The sequence below is a fragment of the Vanellus vanellus genome (genome assembly GCF_965231255.1).
Source record: "Vanellus vanellus genome assembly, chromosome: 9".
NCBI lineage: Eukaryota > Metazoa > Chordata > Aves > Charadriiformes > Charadriidae > Vanellus > Vanellus vanellus.
The window spans coordinates 18,362,026-18,380,365 of NC_138914.1; the positions used below are offsets into that span (position 1 = coordinate 18,362,026).

The 18,340-nt window shown below is 52.2% G+C and overlaps 1 protein-coding gene across 1 annotated transcript; it reads left to right on the plus strand.

Moving 5' to 3' along the window:
* Window positions 1-8,806: 8,806 nt before the first annotated feature.
* DUSP7 (dual specificity phosphatase 7) lies at window positions 8,807-17,139 on the plus strand. Its single transcript, XM_082487802.1, has 3 exons — window positions 8,807-9,425; window positions 11,803-12,231; window positions 14,746-17,139. Exons 1-3 carry the CDS (start codon window positions 9,014-9,016, stop codon window positions 15,051-15,053), a joined length of 1,149 nt encoding a protein of 382 aa, XP_082343928.1. The 5' UTR covers window positions 8,807-9,013; the 3' UTR covers window positions 15,054-17,139.
* The last annotated feature ends 1,201 nt before the right edge of the window (window positions 17,140-18,340 follow it).

The window sequence follows — 18,340 nt, forward strand, 5'->3', positions numbered from 1 at the left end:
ACAATGCACTGTCACAGACAACAACATCATGGGCTGTGTTAGGGAGAGCGTTGCCAGCAAGCCAAGGGAGAAGAAGGAAGAAGGTTTTGATTCCTCCTTCATCACCAAGAACGGCTGCCACTGGTGGAAACTGGACTTGCAACTTGTAGATGCTTCAGATATTTCTTGCCAACTCGTAGGTCCAGTGAAGTGCTGCATGAAGGGGTTTTAACCCCATTTCAAGGATGGGGTAACGGAACACAGACAGGGGGAAGGGACCTTCCCAGCATCACCCAATTAGGCCAGTGGTGAGTTGGTCTCTTCCCTGAGTTCTGGTCCAGTTCCCTCTGGGCTGGGTCATGTTCTTGCAGGTCATATATGTGTACCTGAGAGCTGTGACTGTACCCAAGAGTGTCAAACAGGCTGGACAAGTGAGTGGCAGGGATTGCTGAACAAGTTCACAGAAAATTGGAATTTTGTTAAATACATTAATTTAAAAAAAAAAAAAAAAGAAGAAGAAGCAAAAAAGAGATTGTCCCAAGAGATGCTTTGTGTTCAAAATAAAGCTTTGTTTCCTGGAAACTAAACTTCTGGGGCAAAAAGAGCGGGGTTCAGCTGAACATGACTAACATGGGGAGGAAAACAGAAGTCATTTTCCAAGGGTCTGAAAGGGGAACCAGTGCCTTGTTCCCAAAATGCTTCACGGAAATGGCTTCTTGGGTTTTGTTCAGTTTTAGTTTAATCACAATGAGGGGTTGCAAAACCAGAGGACTTGGTGCAAGAAAAAAAAACACCTCAGGAACTGGGGCATTTTCACAGATGGATGGCAAAACCTCTCAATGAAGAAGGGGTGTTGCCACAGCAGATGTGGTGAGACCTCGAAGCGGGGCAGGAGCCTGGGTTGCCCATCCAAATACATCCAAACCAGAACAACTACATGAATAACGAGCAGCGTGGTGAGGGGACATGCCCTGGCTGGGAGATCTGCCCTGCTCGTTGGCATAAAAGGACGCGAACATTAATTGACTTTAAAGCCAGGCACGGAGAAGCGGCGGCACGGTGCAACCTCCTTCCCTGGTATCTCTGCATCAGCTAAGGGCTTAATTGGTGCAGTTTGGGGTTTTGTTGATAGGCAGGGATGCGGTGCACCACCACGGTGCTGAGGACCGCCTCTGATCTTGTCATGGTGTAAATCCCAGGCAGCGCTCCCAAAGCCACCGGGACTGCCTCGCATCTGCCGCAGCGGAGCGGAGCTGGGCTGCCTCACCCCTTCTGCAGCAGGGAGAAGTCCTGGCAGGGTTTGCATCTTGGAGGAGCACCCAGAAGCCCAGGCCCCTCGCAGGACCAGGCTGAGGAGCGGTGACTGCCCAGCTGAGGCCGGAGAGAGAAGGCTGTCCTGGTATTTGGTGGCCCTGCTTGAAATCAGACCCAGCGACAAAGGCTGGTGAGCCAAAGCCTGGCAAAGTCATGTCTTCTCTCAGCTTCTCTCGCCTTCTCCCACCGGAGGGACAGGCTGGGAGCTGGAGGGGCTACACAGCACCTTCCCCAGGGGACTCTGCACTGCTCAGCTCAGGTATTCCCTGCGTGTCTGCTCCAAGCCAGCATCCTAGCAGCAGCTTGGGAGAGGTGGGTGAGGGGCACAAAATTCGCCCCCCCACCCTGGGGCACGTATGGGGTTGGGGGGGGGGGGGAGCTGGGTTAGGGACACAGAGCTGGGTGCAGCCTGCCCCTGCCCTGCTCGTTTACAGCCCTTCCTGGTGGGTGGTGAAGCTGCTTTCGCAATGGTTTCCCGGGAAAAGCCTGCACCAGGAAGCTGGCCACTTAGCCTCCTCGAAAAAGAAATATTTCTCTGCAGGAAATTGCTTCTTGAAAACAGCCTGGCCGCCTGGGAGAAGCTGCCGAGGAACTGACGTGTGTGCCGGGCGGCTGGCCGAGGACATCGAAACCGCCGAGCCGGGGAGGCGATGGAGATGTGAGCGGATCAGAGGGGAGGTGCTCAGATAGCACCAACAGGTCCCACGCTCGCCCTCTTGGGCCATTCCTCTCTTGCCTGCCTGTTTTCTTAGGAGGAAGGGCTTTTTTTTGGCATACAAAAGGAGCCATGATTATAAATGGGGTACATAGGTACATATTCAACTACACACTGTGCTGTTTGTGTCCAATACATGCGTGAGACAGGCTTAAGGGTAGATATTATTGGCTTTTTAAATCCCGTAAATACCCTGTCCTGCTCCATCATTGTGGTGATAGCCTCTGGAGGGTCTAATGCCAAAGGGAGCATTGGAGCTGCCCCCTCCTCTAATCCTCTGCGAGGGAGGATTTCGTGAGGGTGGTGACACACCGCTTCCATACCTGCTCATCTAAAATCCATTGCTAAAAGGGTAAATAATCTTAAATATTCTCTAGTTCTTCCTCTGGAAGGAGCCTGGAGCTCAGGAAGTGGTGGCAGGGAAGGAGGGAAGCGGTCATTGCTCAACGATGTTCCCCCAGTTTAATTAGATTGGAGCCACCCTCCCTTGCTGGCGCAGCCCATGGGGGCTCTTGGCCCCTGCTTAAGCACAAGCTCCCTTTCTCTCCTGGGTTCTACAGAAAGTATGGGGGCCTCGGAACTTCTTGTTTAACCAGCTACCCCAGCCAAAGCACTGTGAGAAGAGTTAGGCCAATATTTCCCAGGTAAATTAGGTTTTGGCTTTGCAGATCAGATTTTTTTTTTGCACCCAGGTGAAAGCATGTCCTATTCTGTAAAAATGCAGAGGTTTCCTCAAACCCTGAAGATGGAGACAGACTCTTATTGGGTGCCCAGTGAAAGGATAAAAGGCAATGGGGACAAATTGAAGCACGGGATGTGACAGTTAAGCATAAGAAAACACTTTTTCACTGGGAGGGTGGGCAAACACTGCATCAGATTGCCCAGAGAGGTTGTGGAGTCTCCATCCTTGGAGATATTGGGATACCCAACTGGGATGCAGTACCGGCCTTAGCAGATGCTGCTGTGAGATGTGGGTTGGACCAGACGATCCTCAGAGGGACTTTCAGCCTCAGACCACTAAGAGATGATCACAGAAATCAGAAAAATAGGGTTCTCGGAGCCTCAATTTTTGCTGTGGAGATGTTTAAAGGGGAGCAAATGTCCACATTCCCCAAGGAAACACACAGCTTTGCTCCTCCATGGTTGCCACAGAGCTTCTAGATCTATCTGGAGACCTGCACAGTGGAAAGGAGAGAGCCAGACTGAGGCGAAGGCTCCTACATCAGGCCGCGTTGTGCAGATGCAAAGTGGGGACAACTGCCCTGAGCTGGCCAGCCACTGCACACGCCTTCTGGCTTTTGCACAGGAGGGGTTAGTTTACTTCTGCAGGAACATGCCAGAGAATAATTTTGTAGTCTTTGGACCAGAATTCATTGACCTGTTGACTTGAAAGTCTCCAAGCTCTGCAGCAAAAGTGCCTCCTGGAGAGGCAAAGGATGCTGTGCCCATTTAATAGAGGAGAAATGGCAGCACCCGAGGACCTGGTCACGCAGCTCTCGTGTGCTCGTGGCTGCCTCATGCTTCACAAGATGCTCCACAGAGGTTTCTCCCCATGGTGGTTCTTCCCCAGCCTACATCTACCTGCCTTTTCTGGGGCAGCAGAGGGGAAGATGCTTGCCAGGGCTCCGCATCCTCGCAGGATGGAGCCCACTGGAGACTTTGCCCTGAAGCGGGGCTGTGTTAGGAAGGGGAATCTGTTCCCGCCACTGAGTGTTCCCCCCTGCAGTGTCAGTGCTGATGCTCCACAGGGAGGGCTCGCTGCAGAAAGGAGAGCACCGCACTTCGATCCTCCTGCTAAGCTTCTGTGGGTGAAGCGCTTCACCAGGCCAAAGTCATCTGACATTTTTCTCGGGGGCGGGTGAAGCTAATGAATCCAGATTAGGCAGTGCGGAGGCTGGGGAGCTCGATTTCTGCTGAATATATATGAAGACAAATGTAAATTCTAAACTTTCTAGGGAGTATTTTTACCCTGGCTCAGTGTTAACGTTGATAAAAATAGTCACAAATTAGTGCAGGAGTAGAAAGCAAATTTGGGCTTTTTTTTTTTTTTTTTTTTTCTGTGAAAACCATGCATCTATTTCTCTACCAGGAGTTAACCTCTTAGATGCATTAATGAAACATGGGGTAAACCATCAACAAGTGCCCTTCCCTGACAAAATAACTCCTACCTCAATCAAGTAATTAGGAAGGAAAGCTGAAGTTAAATAAAAAGATGCTTTTTTTTTTTTTTTAAGATAGAAAAAAGTGATTCAAGCCAAGAAACTCAGCACCGCAAGAGGATGTTAACGTCACACCAGCCCACCTGCCCGGTTCCCTAGCACCCAAATGCTTGCAAAGGTGCTGGGGAGGCACCAGCCCTGTTCTACAGATGGGAAGAGTGCAGAATAGAAAATTGTGATTTCTCTCAACGTGACAGAGCAAACCAGAAGCTACCAGGGAACCCAGGTCACCTGAGCGAATTCCCAGCTGAAATACTGCTCGCAAAATACTGCTTTGAGCTGCCAGTCCATCATTAAACCGCCAGGAAGGAGCATCCTCTCGTGGTACTGATGGATATTTGACCACCCGCACCTGAGACAGGTGAAGACTCCTGCTAGAAGGAGCTTAATAGCTTTATGGATTGATATCTGGGCCATGAATCATACCTGATACTTGTTATTAGATGTTGCAAACAGCTGACTGAGCAATGAGACGATAAGCCCCAGGAAGGTTTAGCTGCTACAAGCCAGAGTAGGGCTGCGGGCTGCTTTGACAGCTGAGACTGGAAAGAAAATCATTTTGGGGTGTAATATCGCTGAGAAAGTGCATGTTAAAAGGAAAGAAAAAAAAAAAAAAGCAAAGACATGCTTTTCAAACGTTCATTTTTAAGAAGAAACTGGGGTTTAACTTATGACCAGTTTCTGATTGCAAACACCTTTGCTTTACTCTCAAAATCCTTGGGAACATTGGCCCCCACCTAAGCTGTGTTTAGTATAATGAGTCTTCTCATGGTGTGACACCTTCTTCCTTCTCCTAAGACTTTGGCTGCTTCTTCAGCTCCCAGTAGCAGCTGTCACATCCTTGGGAGCAGCGCCCACCACAGGGCTAAGCCAGGACCTGGAGTAAGTTTGGGGTAGACATCTGCTAACAATGCATTTACCTCATGTTCTGCCATGACTCACGGTTATGGTCTATGTTTCTAAAACACAAGATGAAGACCCAGGTGGAAAAGAGACATCAAAACCCAGTCTGCAGGCTCCGCAGTTGGGGAACCTGGGAGAAGAGAGATGGCAGCGATGGAAATGAGGATCCTGAGATAGTGGCTGCATTGGCATCACGGGAGATCAGGATGGATGAGGACAAAAACATTGTGAAACCAAGCCAGCAAGACATGGCTGTGGGCATGGGGAAGTTGCTGGTCACTGTGTTGGGCATCAAGTAGAAAGGTTGATAGGGGAGAGAGTCTTTCCACAGCAGGATAACAACCAGAAAGACGCACACAGCCCTGTGTATTAGAAACCCGAGGTCAGCTGTGGTGGTATGACATGGAGATGACGGCAGTCCATGTGTAGAGTGGTTATCACTTTCTGCTGTCCTTGTCACAGCACTTGGACCCCTTTTGAGTTGAGCCGAAAGCTGCTCATTTCTGGACATGTGCTGATCTAGCTGTCAGCAAAGCCACGTACATGGTGAGATAAACACCACCGAGACCCCTGAGCCCCGGCCAGCCCCACTGTGCTGGAGGAGGTGCTGGTGCTGGCACTGAGCATAGAATCATAGAATGGTTTGGGTTGGAAGGGACCTTGTAGATCATCGAGTTCCAACCCCCCTGCCACGGACAGGCACACCTCCCACTAGACCAGGTTGCCCGAAGCCCCGTCCAAGCCTGGCCCTTCCTTCCCAGCATCCTGGCCCCAGCCTACGTGCTTCTGATCTTCCACGTTTGGGGAAGCCTGGTGGGTGTGAGGTGCCTTCTCCTTGGGTGGGGATTTGAGGCGGGGGGGGGGGGGGGAGGGGGGGGGAGGATGCCCAGGGCTCATTGCAGAGCCGAGATTTCTTCTTTGGCGGCAGAAATCCCCCCGGAGGGTGAGGATGCAGGGCCTGGCATAGGCAGCCTGGCGCCGGAGGGAGGATGGTTGGTCCCGGCTGCGGGCTGCGGTGCGTTTCGGAGCGGCTGACTCCAGAGGGCAGCACGCCGACGGGATGGCACCGGCCGCTGCCCGCCGCGCTGCCTGCCCGCCCGCCGGCTGCCGGTCCTGCCCGCCCCTGCCTGCCGCTGCCTGCCGGGCTGCAGGGGGAATCCGCCGGGATGGGCCCGACTCCTGAGGGCCCGGAGACGGGAGAAGCGAGGGGAATCTCTCTTGCTGCCCTCCCACCCTCCTTCGGCTCCTGGCTGGGCAGGCGGAGGATGCCACAGCGGTGTTTTAGGTGACATATTGTTTTGCTTTCGCCCTCGTCGGGGCAAAATCTGGTCTTGCCTCTGCAGGTGATGCGCCTGGAGCCTGTCCCGAAACTGATGCGGTTGCTAATGTGACCGCAAAATGGAGGTGAAACATTTCTCTTCTGGTTTCACAGCACCGCATGCCGGCGGTTACCCTTGCACCACCCCAGGGGAGCCAAGGAGTCCCCGTAAGGTTTCTGGGCGCCGTTTCCAGTACACTGAGGGCTTTAGACCCAGATGTAAGTGCCTTGCACAAGCCGCTGCTGTTCCCCTTATGAATTGAAGGTGCTCTGATAAACATACTGAAAGGTCAGCTATTTTCACCGTGGCTTGCATAAGAACCTCAACATCCTCTGCTGCAAGAGCAGCGTTAGTAACTTCCTACTGCAACACTGAATCACAATAGCTTCCCACAGCAACCGGCGGTAAAAATAAACTGGGCAAGGGGAAGTGGACGGCTTCTGCTGTTCCGCTTTCTCGGGCACACTTGAGTCACAAAAAAAAAAAGCCATGTAGAACGAGACGTTTATTTTGCTGATGCCAACAAAATCCACAAAAGGGTTGGGAGCATGGTCCCACTGAAATCTGGAGGGTTTTGCAACGGGATGCTCAGTGTGCTCAAAGTTAAGCATGTGCTCAAGTGCAGTGTTGAGTCTGTGTTTTTCATTGGGATCCAGACTTACGAATTAGACTCAAAGGAGACAGGGACCCTAGCGCAGCCGAGTGCTCCTTTTGTACTAAAGACAGAGGAAAACGGCCTCCTTGGGATATTTGATGTGTTGAGGGTATATAAAAGACCACTGGGGAGGCAGTGGCTCTGTTATGGTTTTGGTAGCAGACCTTGGCTTTGAGAAAAGCAGATCTTGACTGGATGAGAAGCATCCTCAAATACAAGCTGATTTGTATTTTTTGCCTTGGGACAACATCACTTGAACAGCACAGTTTTAAACACTATTGCCATTAAGGCTGTGCGTGTGTGTGTGTGCGCACACGTGTTTGTTTGCATGGGGGGGGGGTTGTTTTAAAGAACAATATCTTTCCTGTTACACAAAATAGAGCCCAGGTCTTGAAATTCAGCCAGCTGGGAAAAAACCCTGTTGAGACCTCGTCAGGTCGCCGAGCCTGGGAATCTGCTGGTGAAACAGAGCCTGGCTCTTCCCTTTCTAACAGCATTTGCTGAGGAAGTTTAGAGTAAGAGGCTAAAGTGAACAGAAGTTAGAGCCAAAAAGGAATGGCTCATCTGTCCCAGACTTTGGAGGAGGAGCTGTTCCCCTCCCCACCGATGCCCACGTTGATTCCAAGCGCACGTAGGATAACCCAGGTGAGACGGGCTCGCAGGAGGGCTGTAGTCAAACCTCCTGCTCAAAGCTGGGTCAGGCCTGAGGTCAGCCCAGGTTACACGGGGCTGTGCTGAGGCGCATCTTGAAAACTAACAAGGATGGAGATTGCACAACCTCTGTGAGCAACCCATCAACGTCTGCCTGCCTGCGTGGTGAAAACAGACTGCAATAGAGGCACTTCACACAAAACCACGTTTTTTTAATGTCATCTTGCTCATTAAAAAGAGAAAGATCAAATCTATTTTGTAACAAGAAACAGTTTATATGAGGCACAGAAAAATTCTGGTATCAGAGGACTGATTCACATGAAAAGGCACGTAAAAGATGGAAAAGAAGGAAAACAGAAGGATGCCTCCAGTTACATTCCTGTCTCGAAATTTCAGTATTGCAGCACAAAAGGTTTGTATTTATAGTAGTGGATACCAATGGGGAAGAGACTCTAAAAATAAGTGAGGATGCACAGACAAAATCGTCTATTTTGAGGCTCATTCTGAGAATGAAAGGGAATCCGGAGGCTTAATGAGTCTCAGCCAATTTTATTTTGGAGCAGCACATTGCTGTCGAGGACCGAGGCGGGGTTGCCCGTGACCCACGCAAAACCCACGCAGGCCTCCGCCCCCCACGGCCCCTTTCACTTCGCTCCCGTAACTTTTCTTAAGCTTTTGGCCGAAAACTGACGGGGGGGGCGGGGGGGGGCGGTACGGGGGCGGTGCCCATACCCGGCAGCAGCGCTGCCCCCCGCCCGCCTGGGCCGGGCTCCACCCCCCGCCATTCCCCGCGCGCGCCTTCCCGCGCTCTGCCCCCTCCGCCGGCCCCGCCCCCTGCCCACATTGGGCTCGCCCGCTTTGGCGCGGGGGGCGTGGCGGGAGGCGGTGACGCGCGGCGGGGGGGCGGGGTCTCGGGCGCGGGTGCGTGAGCGGGGCGGGGCCTGGCGGGGCGTGCTGCCGCTTGTCCGGCCCCGCCGCCCGCTCCGCCTCCCGAGGCATGACACGCCGAGCCGCCGGCGAAGCCCCGCTTTAATTGAGGCCGCCGGGATGGGGCGCACCGCGTAGGGCAGAGCAGGGGCCGCCGCGCTCCGGGCCGCAGGCAAAAGCGCTTGCACCTACGGCCGTGCGGAGCGGAGCCGCGTCCGGCTAGAGCGCAAGCCCGGCCTGGTGCGGGGCGGGAGCGGAGAGCGGGGCCGCGTCCGGCCGCCGCGTGGGTGGCCGGTGGGCCGGGCGCTGGCGGCCGCCGCTGCCGAGCCCCATGAAAACGCAGGTCTGGGGGAGCTCCCCGCGGGCGCCCATGGCTGCGGCGATGCCGTGCAAGAGCGCGGAGTGGCTGCAGGAGGAGCTGGAGTCGGGCGGCGGCCGCTCGCTGCTGCTGCTCGACTGCCGCCCCCACGAGCTCTTCGAGAGCTCGCACATCGAGACGGCCATCAACCTGGCCATCCCCGGGCTCATGCTCCGCCGCCTCAAGAAGGGCAACCTGCCCATCCGCTCCATCATCCCCAACCACGAGGACAAGGAGCGCTTCGTCAAGCGCTGCAAGGCCGACACCGTGCTGCTCTACGACGAGGCCACCGCCGACTGGCAGGACGGCGGCGCCGCCACCTCCGTCCTGGGGCTGCTGCTCCAGAAGCTGCGCGATGACGGCTGCAAAGCCTATTACCTGAAAGGTGAGGTGCCCGCAGCCCTTGTCCGTCCGTTCTCCCCCTCAATCCCTCCCCCCTCCCCGCAGCCCCCGGCCGGCGCCTGCATCGCCGGGCGCCCATCCCCTGGCTGGCCGGAGGTGGCTGCGTTGTTTTCCTTCGTTCCCACCACCTCCCTCTGCCTGACTTATTTTTATTTTTATATATTTTTTTTTTCTTCTCTGCATCCCGTTTTAATCCCCCGCACAAAATGGTCGCAGGCTGGAAGCGGCCGGGAGCGCCCCTATTCCTCCTGCGTCGCCTCCCCGGCAGCGGCAGGAGGGACCCCCCCCCCCCCCCCAACCCCGCCACTGCGGGAGGGAGGTGGTAGTGGTGGTGTCCCCTGCAGCGCTGCCCTGTCCCAAGCCGACCCCGGCCGGGCACCCCCGGGGCGCCCCTCGCCTCCGCTCCCCGGAGGGGGCCTTTCGGGGGCTCCCTGCCCCGGCGCCAGGCTCCCCGCCAGCCCCTCCGGAAGGGATGGCCAGATTTTTTTGGAGGGGGGACAAGAGAGCCCACCCCTTATTTTTGTTTTCTCCCCCCTATCCATCTCCGAAAAGCGAGCGCTGGGGGTTTATCCCCCTTTCCCTGGAAATGCCGGCGGAGCTGGGAGGGGGGGGAGGTCCCTGCTGCTCCCCCGGGGAGGGCGATGGAGGAGCGGGGAGCCGAGCCCCGCACATGCCCCTTCGTGAGGGCTGCCGCTGTTTGGTTTTTTTGGGGGGGGTTGGTGATTGGGTTTTGGGTTTGTTTGGTGGTTTGTGTTTTTTTTTTTTTTGGCCATTTTGAAAGATTCCAGCAGGCCTCCGCAGCGGGCTGAGCAGAGCCCACAGCTGGGCTGATGGGACCCTTCCCATCCTCCCAGTCCGGTCGCTGGGTGGCGGGTTTGAGGCAGAAATAACAGGAGAGCGGAGGAGTGGTGGTGGTGGTGGGAGGGGGGGAGAGTGGTGAAGAAAGTTGCCGCTTACAGCCCTTTAATAAAAACCACTGCTGCTTCTTGATAAACCCTTTTTCGGGGAGCCGGGGGAGCCCCTGGGTGAGGGTTTGCGGTGGCGGGGGGACAGGTGGGTATTTGGGGACCTTCAGGGCTGCGCTGCCCGCACAAGCCTCCTTCAAAGCTTACGGGACGGGGGGACACGATGGGACGACACAAGAACGGGGGTTGATCCAATTTCCCCCCGTGCCGGTGGGCGAGTATCCCATCCCATCCCGGTTTGGGGTCTCCCGATGGGCTCCGTCGCTCCTTGGCTTTGTTTTCCCGTTTCTCTCCTCATCCCTAGCTGGAAGGAGCCGCTTTGAAGTTGCTCCTAAGCTCTCCCTGATGGGCAGGGGAGGAGCTGAGCCCCATTCTCTGCCTTTTTCCGGGAGCCTCAGTGGGAAATGTTTCCAATTAAAATTCCAAAATGGCTCCTCGGCGCTGTCTGGCGGCGCGGGGGGGAGGGGGAGAGAGGAGGAGGAGGAGGGAGGACGAGCCTTTTTCATGAATGGATGTGGCAGGAGCTGTCTGTCCTGCTCAGTGACCCTGCCACAACCGCCGAACCCACTAACAAAGTTTCCAGGAGGCCTTTCTAATTAAACCATTTGTCAGTGTCAGATACCGATGGTTAAACTCCGGTTTAATATTGCCTGGAAAGGAGGTAGATCGGTGGGGTTTTTTTTTTTTTTGCTTCCCTGCCTCTGCCTTCCTTCCTAAACTTTTGAGCCAAGGAGCTGGAGAAAAGGACTTTAGGAGCAGATGTGAGGGGTCCTGTCCCTCCTCAAGCCTGCTGGGGTTTGGGTGAAGAGCAAACCTGTGGCGCTGCTCTGTCGCAAAAGGTGTTTGTAGTGATCAAATAGGTGTGAGGATCGCTCTCTGGAAAAACTCATGGCCTTTTTTTCCTGCTTGAATTATTTTATTGTGGTTTAGTGCTGGGGCTGGGTACGTGGTGGTTGTTTTTGCTTTATCTTTTCAGACACAGATACTTCTGTGCTTTTCTGCCTAGGTGGCATAATAGCTCTCGCCTAAACTGCCCCAGGCCCGTAGTTCAGAGAAGCTAAATGAGGCACAATTGTCTCTCGCCATGGATTTTATTCTTGGATGATTGTTTCTTTTGCGATTGAGATTTGGCCCCCATTTATCACAGCAATATCAAACTTTTTAAGAAACACTCTTTGGGTTTTGGGGACCTGTGTGCTCAGTAACAGTCCACCCAGGGAAGATGAGGGAGCAGGGAGATGCCTTGGGGTGAAGTTGAAGGTATACTAACTTTTTGCAGGCAAAGACATATGCTAAATAACATGCACATGTGTTGAGGTAGAAGGATGTCCTATTCTGAAGAATAAACCATCTTTTTCTTTCTGCCTCTCCCCTCTCTACTTTCCCCCTTCCCAGGTGGCTTTAACAAGTTTCAAACTGAATATTCGGAGCACTGCGAGACGAACCTTGACAGCTCCTCGCCCAGCAACTCTCCCCCGGCATCGGTCCTTGGCCTGGGAGGGCTGCGGATAAGCTCCGACTGCTCGGATGGTGAATCCGACAGGGAACCCAGCAGTGCCACGGAGTCGGATGGGAGCCCCCTCCCTAACAATCAGCCTGCCTTTCCGGTCCAGATCCTACCTTACCTGTACCTGGGCTGTGCCAAAGATTCGACCAACTTGGATGTCCTGGGCAAATACGGCATTAAATACATCCTGAATGTGACTCCCAACCTGCCAAACATGTTTGAGCACGACGGAGAGTTCAAGTACAAGCAGATCCCCATCTCAGATCACTGGAGCCAGAACCTCTCGCAGTTCTTTCCCGAGGCCATTGCTTTCATTGGTAGGTACTTGGCAGAACATCTCTTTTCATACTCACCGCTTGGGAATGTGGCAAGCTGCTTCCCAGGGCTGTCGCTCGCCCCTGGCCTCACCTCTCTGGGGTGCAGCATCGGTGCTAGTTTAGCAGCCGAGTGTCACGCTGCTGAGGTGACTCTTCTGGTGTGTGTCACCCTGGCTGGGTTCGGGTGACACACAATTCAGCCCTCTTAGAGCACCCCAGTTGGGTTACCTGCAAGCGGTAGGACTGGCCCTGCTGCCTCTTGCCCTTGTATGGGGATTTGCACTAGGGTGAAATGGCTGAACGGTGGTGGGGAGCTCCTTTGCCTGCTTTGCTCGGAGGAATGAGTGTCGATGGGAGTTGCGTTAACGCGGCTGGTGCCAGCAATTCCTCAGCCCCAAGTGGGGTTGAAATCTGGGGGTGGGAGGGATGTTGTCTTTTCCCGAGAGGATTTGCTAGTCTTGTTGCGATCCCACTGTAAGTTGCCCTAGTATAGCTAACTCCTTGTATGGATACTTCTCCTAAGGTAAGTGTCAACACCATGAGTTAGTGATTATAATTACAGTGCAGAGCTCAGCTGGAAAAACAGCTGTGCAGACAGCCCCTGAGAGAGCTTTGGCGGGTGGTGGGGAGGGGCGTGGGGGCAGAGCTCTTCTCCCAGGCTGGTGGTGACTTTGAAAATTGCTTCTTTTTCTGTGAGAAGTGTCTGTCAGACTGGATAGGGATGTACACTTCCAGCGTGACCCATGCCGTCTGCTGGTGATGGTCGTTAGCCTAATCAGTTCTGGTTTATGGGAGGTGAATGGCGCAGGTAGTCGTTACCACTATTAAAAGCCTCATGGCTTCCCATCTGGTTTAAAAACATTGGTGTAGGTAAAGGCGAGGGGGACCTTTGCCTTCAGAGTGAAATCTGCGCAGCCCGTTTCGACGCTGCCTTGTTGTCCTCTCCATTTTAGACCCTGCTGCATGCTGTGCTGTAAGGCCTGAAAGGGAGCAGAGCGGTGGAAGGTCCTCCTCTGCTTTTCAGCTGTCGGAAACCCTGGTTCCCACGCGCTCTCCTTTGCCCCCAGCTTCTGTCCTCTAGTAACACGGCTGTGGTCAGAAGCGGCTGCTCCAGCAGCCTGTCTGATGTCCCCATCTGCACTTTCCGCACGGAGCGTGGTATTAAACATCGGGGGTGAGGTACAGGGTCCCTGCTGGCATGTGGCATTTGGGATCTGTCCGCTCCAGTCAGGCGATGTCTCTGAACGCTGCACTTGTGCTTTCCAGTTAATGACAGGAAATGGAGGATTACCTCACTCTCAAACCAAACACCAAGAAATGCGGCGCAGGTCAGATGAAAGGCAAAAATGTCTCAGAAGAACGTTGAATGGAGAGAGACTGGGGGGAGGGCTAGGTACGCTGGGGGGTGATTGCCCACTGTACTGGAAATTCTTGCCTGGTTTTGCAAGCTGGGGCAGAAAACCTGTTGTGGCTTGGGTCTGGGTTTTGTTTTGCCTGCATCTTCTTTGCCTTCCCCACTCTCGTGGTGCCGGTGTCTCTCACCTCTGGCTTTGCCTGAGGATCCTCTTTTTCCTGCCACCTTCTCCCTCCCCATCAAGCTCTCAGTCAAATGACTGACTTCAAATAGGGCTGCCCAGAAGTAAGCGGCGCTGGGTACTTGCGTGCATTCAGCGCTCGCAGCAGCGTGTCCCTCTTTCAGCACTAAGATGTCAATTCATAAAGGGATCACGCTGTTCCGGCTGTGCAAGAGACAATGAGTGTGTGTGTGCTTTTCAATCGGTGGCAAGGGAGGGGAAATTTCGTTGCTGTTCTCTCGCCATTTTTTGGTCCAGGCTGCATTCCTGCTCCCTGCTACCATTCATCCTGAGAGTCTCCTCCAATACAAGTGTTTGTTTGTAGTGAAGTGTGGTTCTGTCGATCCTAAAGAACGATTTCGCAATAAGGGAAGTTCCTGCACTTCAGACTCCGCTTAAATTGGCTTTGACTGCATTCAGATAACTTTCTAGTGGAAGGAGGACAAGAACAGTGGAAGAGAATAGCTTGCGTGGTGCTGGGCTGTAGCCTCGCATCAAGTGCGTCGCCTTCCCCTGTTAGTTGGTGTTCAGGTGGGTGTGCTATGCCCGACCACCAGCATCTCCCTGGAGCTGTTGTCTCCAGCTCCACCTGCTTTTTGTGGGTTACTCCATTTCTTTGTTTGAATAGAGGGGTACCGATGGTCCCCAGGCAAGCGTTGTGTTGCCAGGCTTGATATACTTCTCGAGCACGTGAGATTCTTGGCCTTGCTGTGTGAGACGGGGATGTGTAGCTTCACCCTGCGGTGGGAATATCTCAGGAGCCCTTTGGGGAGAGATGTGGGTGTCAAAGGGACACAAGATGGTGTCGCTAGGAGCAGGGGATCCAGTTCTGGCAGTCATCCTGGTCCTGGGAGCTTGCAGCTGCCACCTGGCCCTGCTCCAAAGCCATGCGTTTTTGGTGCGGAATAATAGACTCCCCCTTCCCCTTGTCTTGTTTCAGATGAGGCCCGTTCCAAGAAGTGTGGGATCCTTGTTCACTGCCTCGCTGGCATCAGCCGGTCCGTAACAGTCACTGTCGCCTACTTGATGCAAAAACTCAACTTGTCCCTGAACGATGCCTATGACTTTGTGAAAAGGAAAAAATCCAACATTTCTCCAAACTTTAACTTCATGGGCCAGCTCCTGGACTTTGAGAGGACTCTGGGACTCAACAGCCCTTGCGACAACCGCTCGCCCAGCGAACAGCTCTACTTCACCACCCCCACCAACCACAACTTGTTTCAGCTGAACACTCTGGAGTCCACATGAAGGGGATGCCGCCTGGTTGGGAACTCGAGCATCGAATCGCTTCTCTTGAGCATTTCAACTCTTACAAAAAAATATCTGTCTTGCCAGGCAGCTCTGAAAGGACTAGCTTCTCTGGGCAGAGGTGCCTGATCGCTGCTTTACGAAGGCTAATGCCGTTCATTAGTATCCTGATCAAAGTGGTTTGAAGAGGTAGTCTTTTTACAGGGGGTTATTTAATACGGGCGATGTTACAGCGTTTTGAACGCAGCTGTTACCGGCAATAACCGCTTTCCTGGGTGCATTGGGACTGTCAGAGCACGCACACATGTGAAGAGCTACCGGGGGTTAGCTTGCTGAGGAAAGTGAGGAGATTTATGCACTTGGAAACCTTGAACAAAAGGTGTTGGGCCAAGACTGTTTTAAAACCCAAGTTTACTTTTTTTTTTGATTTAAAAAAAAAAAAAAGGTAGATCTTACTCGAGCTTTGGGTTCAAACTCTTTTTAAATATGTAAGTTCCTGACTGTTTGTACAGACGAGGTTGCAAAACCAGTATTTTATTCTGTTTCTTGTTTGATCATTTATTATTTTTTTTAATCAAATGTTTATATTGACCAAATGCATTTTGCACACTTTGTGAAGCCTTGGTATGTCCTGGCATATTACTGGGTACTCCAGAGAGAGATACATGCTGCTGCTGTTGTTGTTAGCATCTGGTAGGAAGCTTTGTTATGTGTGAAGGCCAGTTGGGCTTAAACGCAACCCCTTCACCACTCCTGCACTCACAATCACAAACTCTGCACTGATTCAGCCAAGGTGACTAAGCCGCAAGCTTTTTTTTTTTTTTTTTTTTAATGCCACCTCTGCCAAAAACACTGTTTGCTATTGCCAGAGGTAAAACTCTTGTAGCCTCCAGAGTTGGTAGAAGCATGTCTGAGCCCAGCTTCGTTCTCTGCTGCCTGTTGACTGACTTAACGTCATCCAGCTGGCCTGAAACCATTCCAGCTTCCAGAGTACAGAAGGTAGTTGTGATGTTGGCGTTTCTTGTGCACACTCAATTCTTTCCCACGTGTGCGGGGCAGAGGGGGGGAATGCGGCGAGCGCCTGGAGCAGAGCAAGCTTAGCGGGACGGGACTGAATCGTCACGCACGGAGCGTGTGAAGGGAGTGACGAGATGTGGAAATGATGACAACAGTGTTGTAACAGATTTTTTTATATATATATATGAATATATATATTAACTGGCAAATTCTGAGATGATTGGAGCTTTCAACAGAGGTTCTGATTTTGTTTTTTCTTCCTCTTTCAAATAACTTTATGCCGTGCCTTCTATTCTGAGAAGACTTGTTTATATTTCTGGCTAGTGTTTGGCAAACACCTTATACCAAGCCGGGAGGGGGAGGAAGTGGTAATTTCTGGGAGGAGGGCAGAATGGATTTGGAGATTTCTTTATTGGCTGCAATGTAGTCCCTCCTTTCTCCCCCCTCCCTGTCCACTTTAACTCTCATGTAACTGAAAAAAAAAAAAAAGCCACGGATTTTTTTCTAAATATCCAGTTTTTTGTACTTTTTTCAAGAAAAAGAAAAAATAATAAAAAAAAATCTCCATCTGGAGGAATGTTTGACGCTGTCACATCCTGAAACTGTTCTTTTTGTTAAAGATGTTACCAGAATGTTGGAATGAGCTTCTCCTTCTTGTTTTCTGGTTGTTTTTTGTTTGTTTGTTGGGTTTTGTTTGAAGCAATGTTGGGATCGTGGGTCATTGGAAGGGAGAATGAGGTGTAAGTACGGTTGTGAGTGAGAAAATTGAGAATATCCTAATTGCATCTTACCTCATGGAGGAATTATTTTTTCAGGGATTTTTTGACAGTGCATCTGTATTGCATTACAGCTAAGCTGGTTTGTAAAGGCTTCCTGTGCTGTTAGTGGTCTTTCTTCTTTAAAGGAAAAAAAAAAAAAAAGATGCATCTTCTGATTAGTACAAATGAGAGCTTGTTAGTGAGGAATGGTTTTGCTTTCTGAGTTATGAAGGAAAATTAGTGACCCTATATATACTGATCCAATATTGGGACTTTGTTTGTATTGCAAATAAATATTATTTTTTCTTTAAAAATGATGTTTGTGTCAGATGCTTGTCTAGCCTCTGCCCATATAAGGGCATGCTGCTCTTATCCATTTTTTTTTTTTTATGGCTGATTAGTATTCTTCTGTGACCATGAAGAGCATTTGCTGGGCAGTGTTCAAGTATGGTGTTTGGTTTCATGCACAGCTTAATTTTTAAGACCTGTGGTAAAACAGAGAGGGGGAGGTGGGAGGGCAAGGAGAGGGGATATGGGGTATTGGATAAACTGGAGAACAAAGAACAGCTTGAGAATGGGACTGGCTTTGACCCCAGCCATTCCTCTGTGCCAAAAATAAATAGATAAACTAAAGACACTTTTGTTCGCTGTTTAAGCGTGGCCTACAAAGGCATGGCAAGGCCTTGACCACAACTGTTGTGATAGCGGACTTTATTTTGGTAGGAAAGCAAGAAGTCATGGCCTTGCGGGCAGCCAACTGATGACTTCTGGGTTTCATGGAGAGCAGGAGCTCCCTCCTGCATCCTTGAGTCGGGGGCCCAAGCCTGTGGCCACAGTGTCCCACATGGGCTGTGCTGTCCCCTTGTGCTCCCCGGCTGCGGGTGCAAACAATTTGTGGGGAAACCAGGAGGGGCTGCAGGGGCTGCAGAGGCTGCTTTAGGGTGAAATGAGGCTTCAAGCGCTGAAGAGCAGCTCAGCTAAGGGAGCTGTGGCTCCCCACGCCTCTGCTCATAGCTGGGCAGGACTGAGCAGCAGCGGGGTGTGTGTCCCCCCAGTCCTTGTTTTAATCGAAATGGCAAGAAATTAAATTACTGTCTATTCAATTGTGCAGTTCCTCAAAGTGTGTGCGTGTCTCCGTTCTAATCCTAGGGCCTGAGTACCGAGGATATAGCTAGTTTTATTCCAGGAGGAGCTCAGGCTGACGGGCGCAGAGTCCATTGCAGAGCAGGGTGGGTGGTCAGAGGCTGAAGCAGGAGCCAAGGGAGCGTGTGTGTGCGTGAGAATTTTTTTTGTTTACTCCTTGACTGTGTGATGGTAATCTATATATTGATTTAGAGGCCTATTTGTGGCTCAACAAATGAAAATTCACTCAGTATGCATGGAAAAGAAGGCCTTTAGGTTTTTCCCCTGTAATTGCATGGTAGAGTTTCTTGAGGCAGATATGAAACCATGCTGGAGGCTGGCTGCGCACTGAAGGAGTGCAGAACGGCTTGTCAGGTGTATGGCTATATT

Coding starts and splice junctions, on each gene's coding strand:
- DUSP7 (XM_082487802.1), top strand. CDS start 9,014: ATGAAAACGCAGGTCTGGGGGAGCTCCCCGCGGGCGCCCATGGCTGCG. Junction 9,426..11,802: donor CAAAGCCTATTACCTGAAAG/GTGAGGTGCCCG, acceptor CCCCCTTCCCAG/GTGGCTTTAACAAGTTTCAA. Junction 12,232..14,745: donor CGAGGCCATTGCTTTCATTG/GTAGGTACTTGG, acceptor GTCTTGTTTCAG/ATGAGGCCCGTTCCAAGAAG.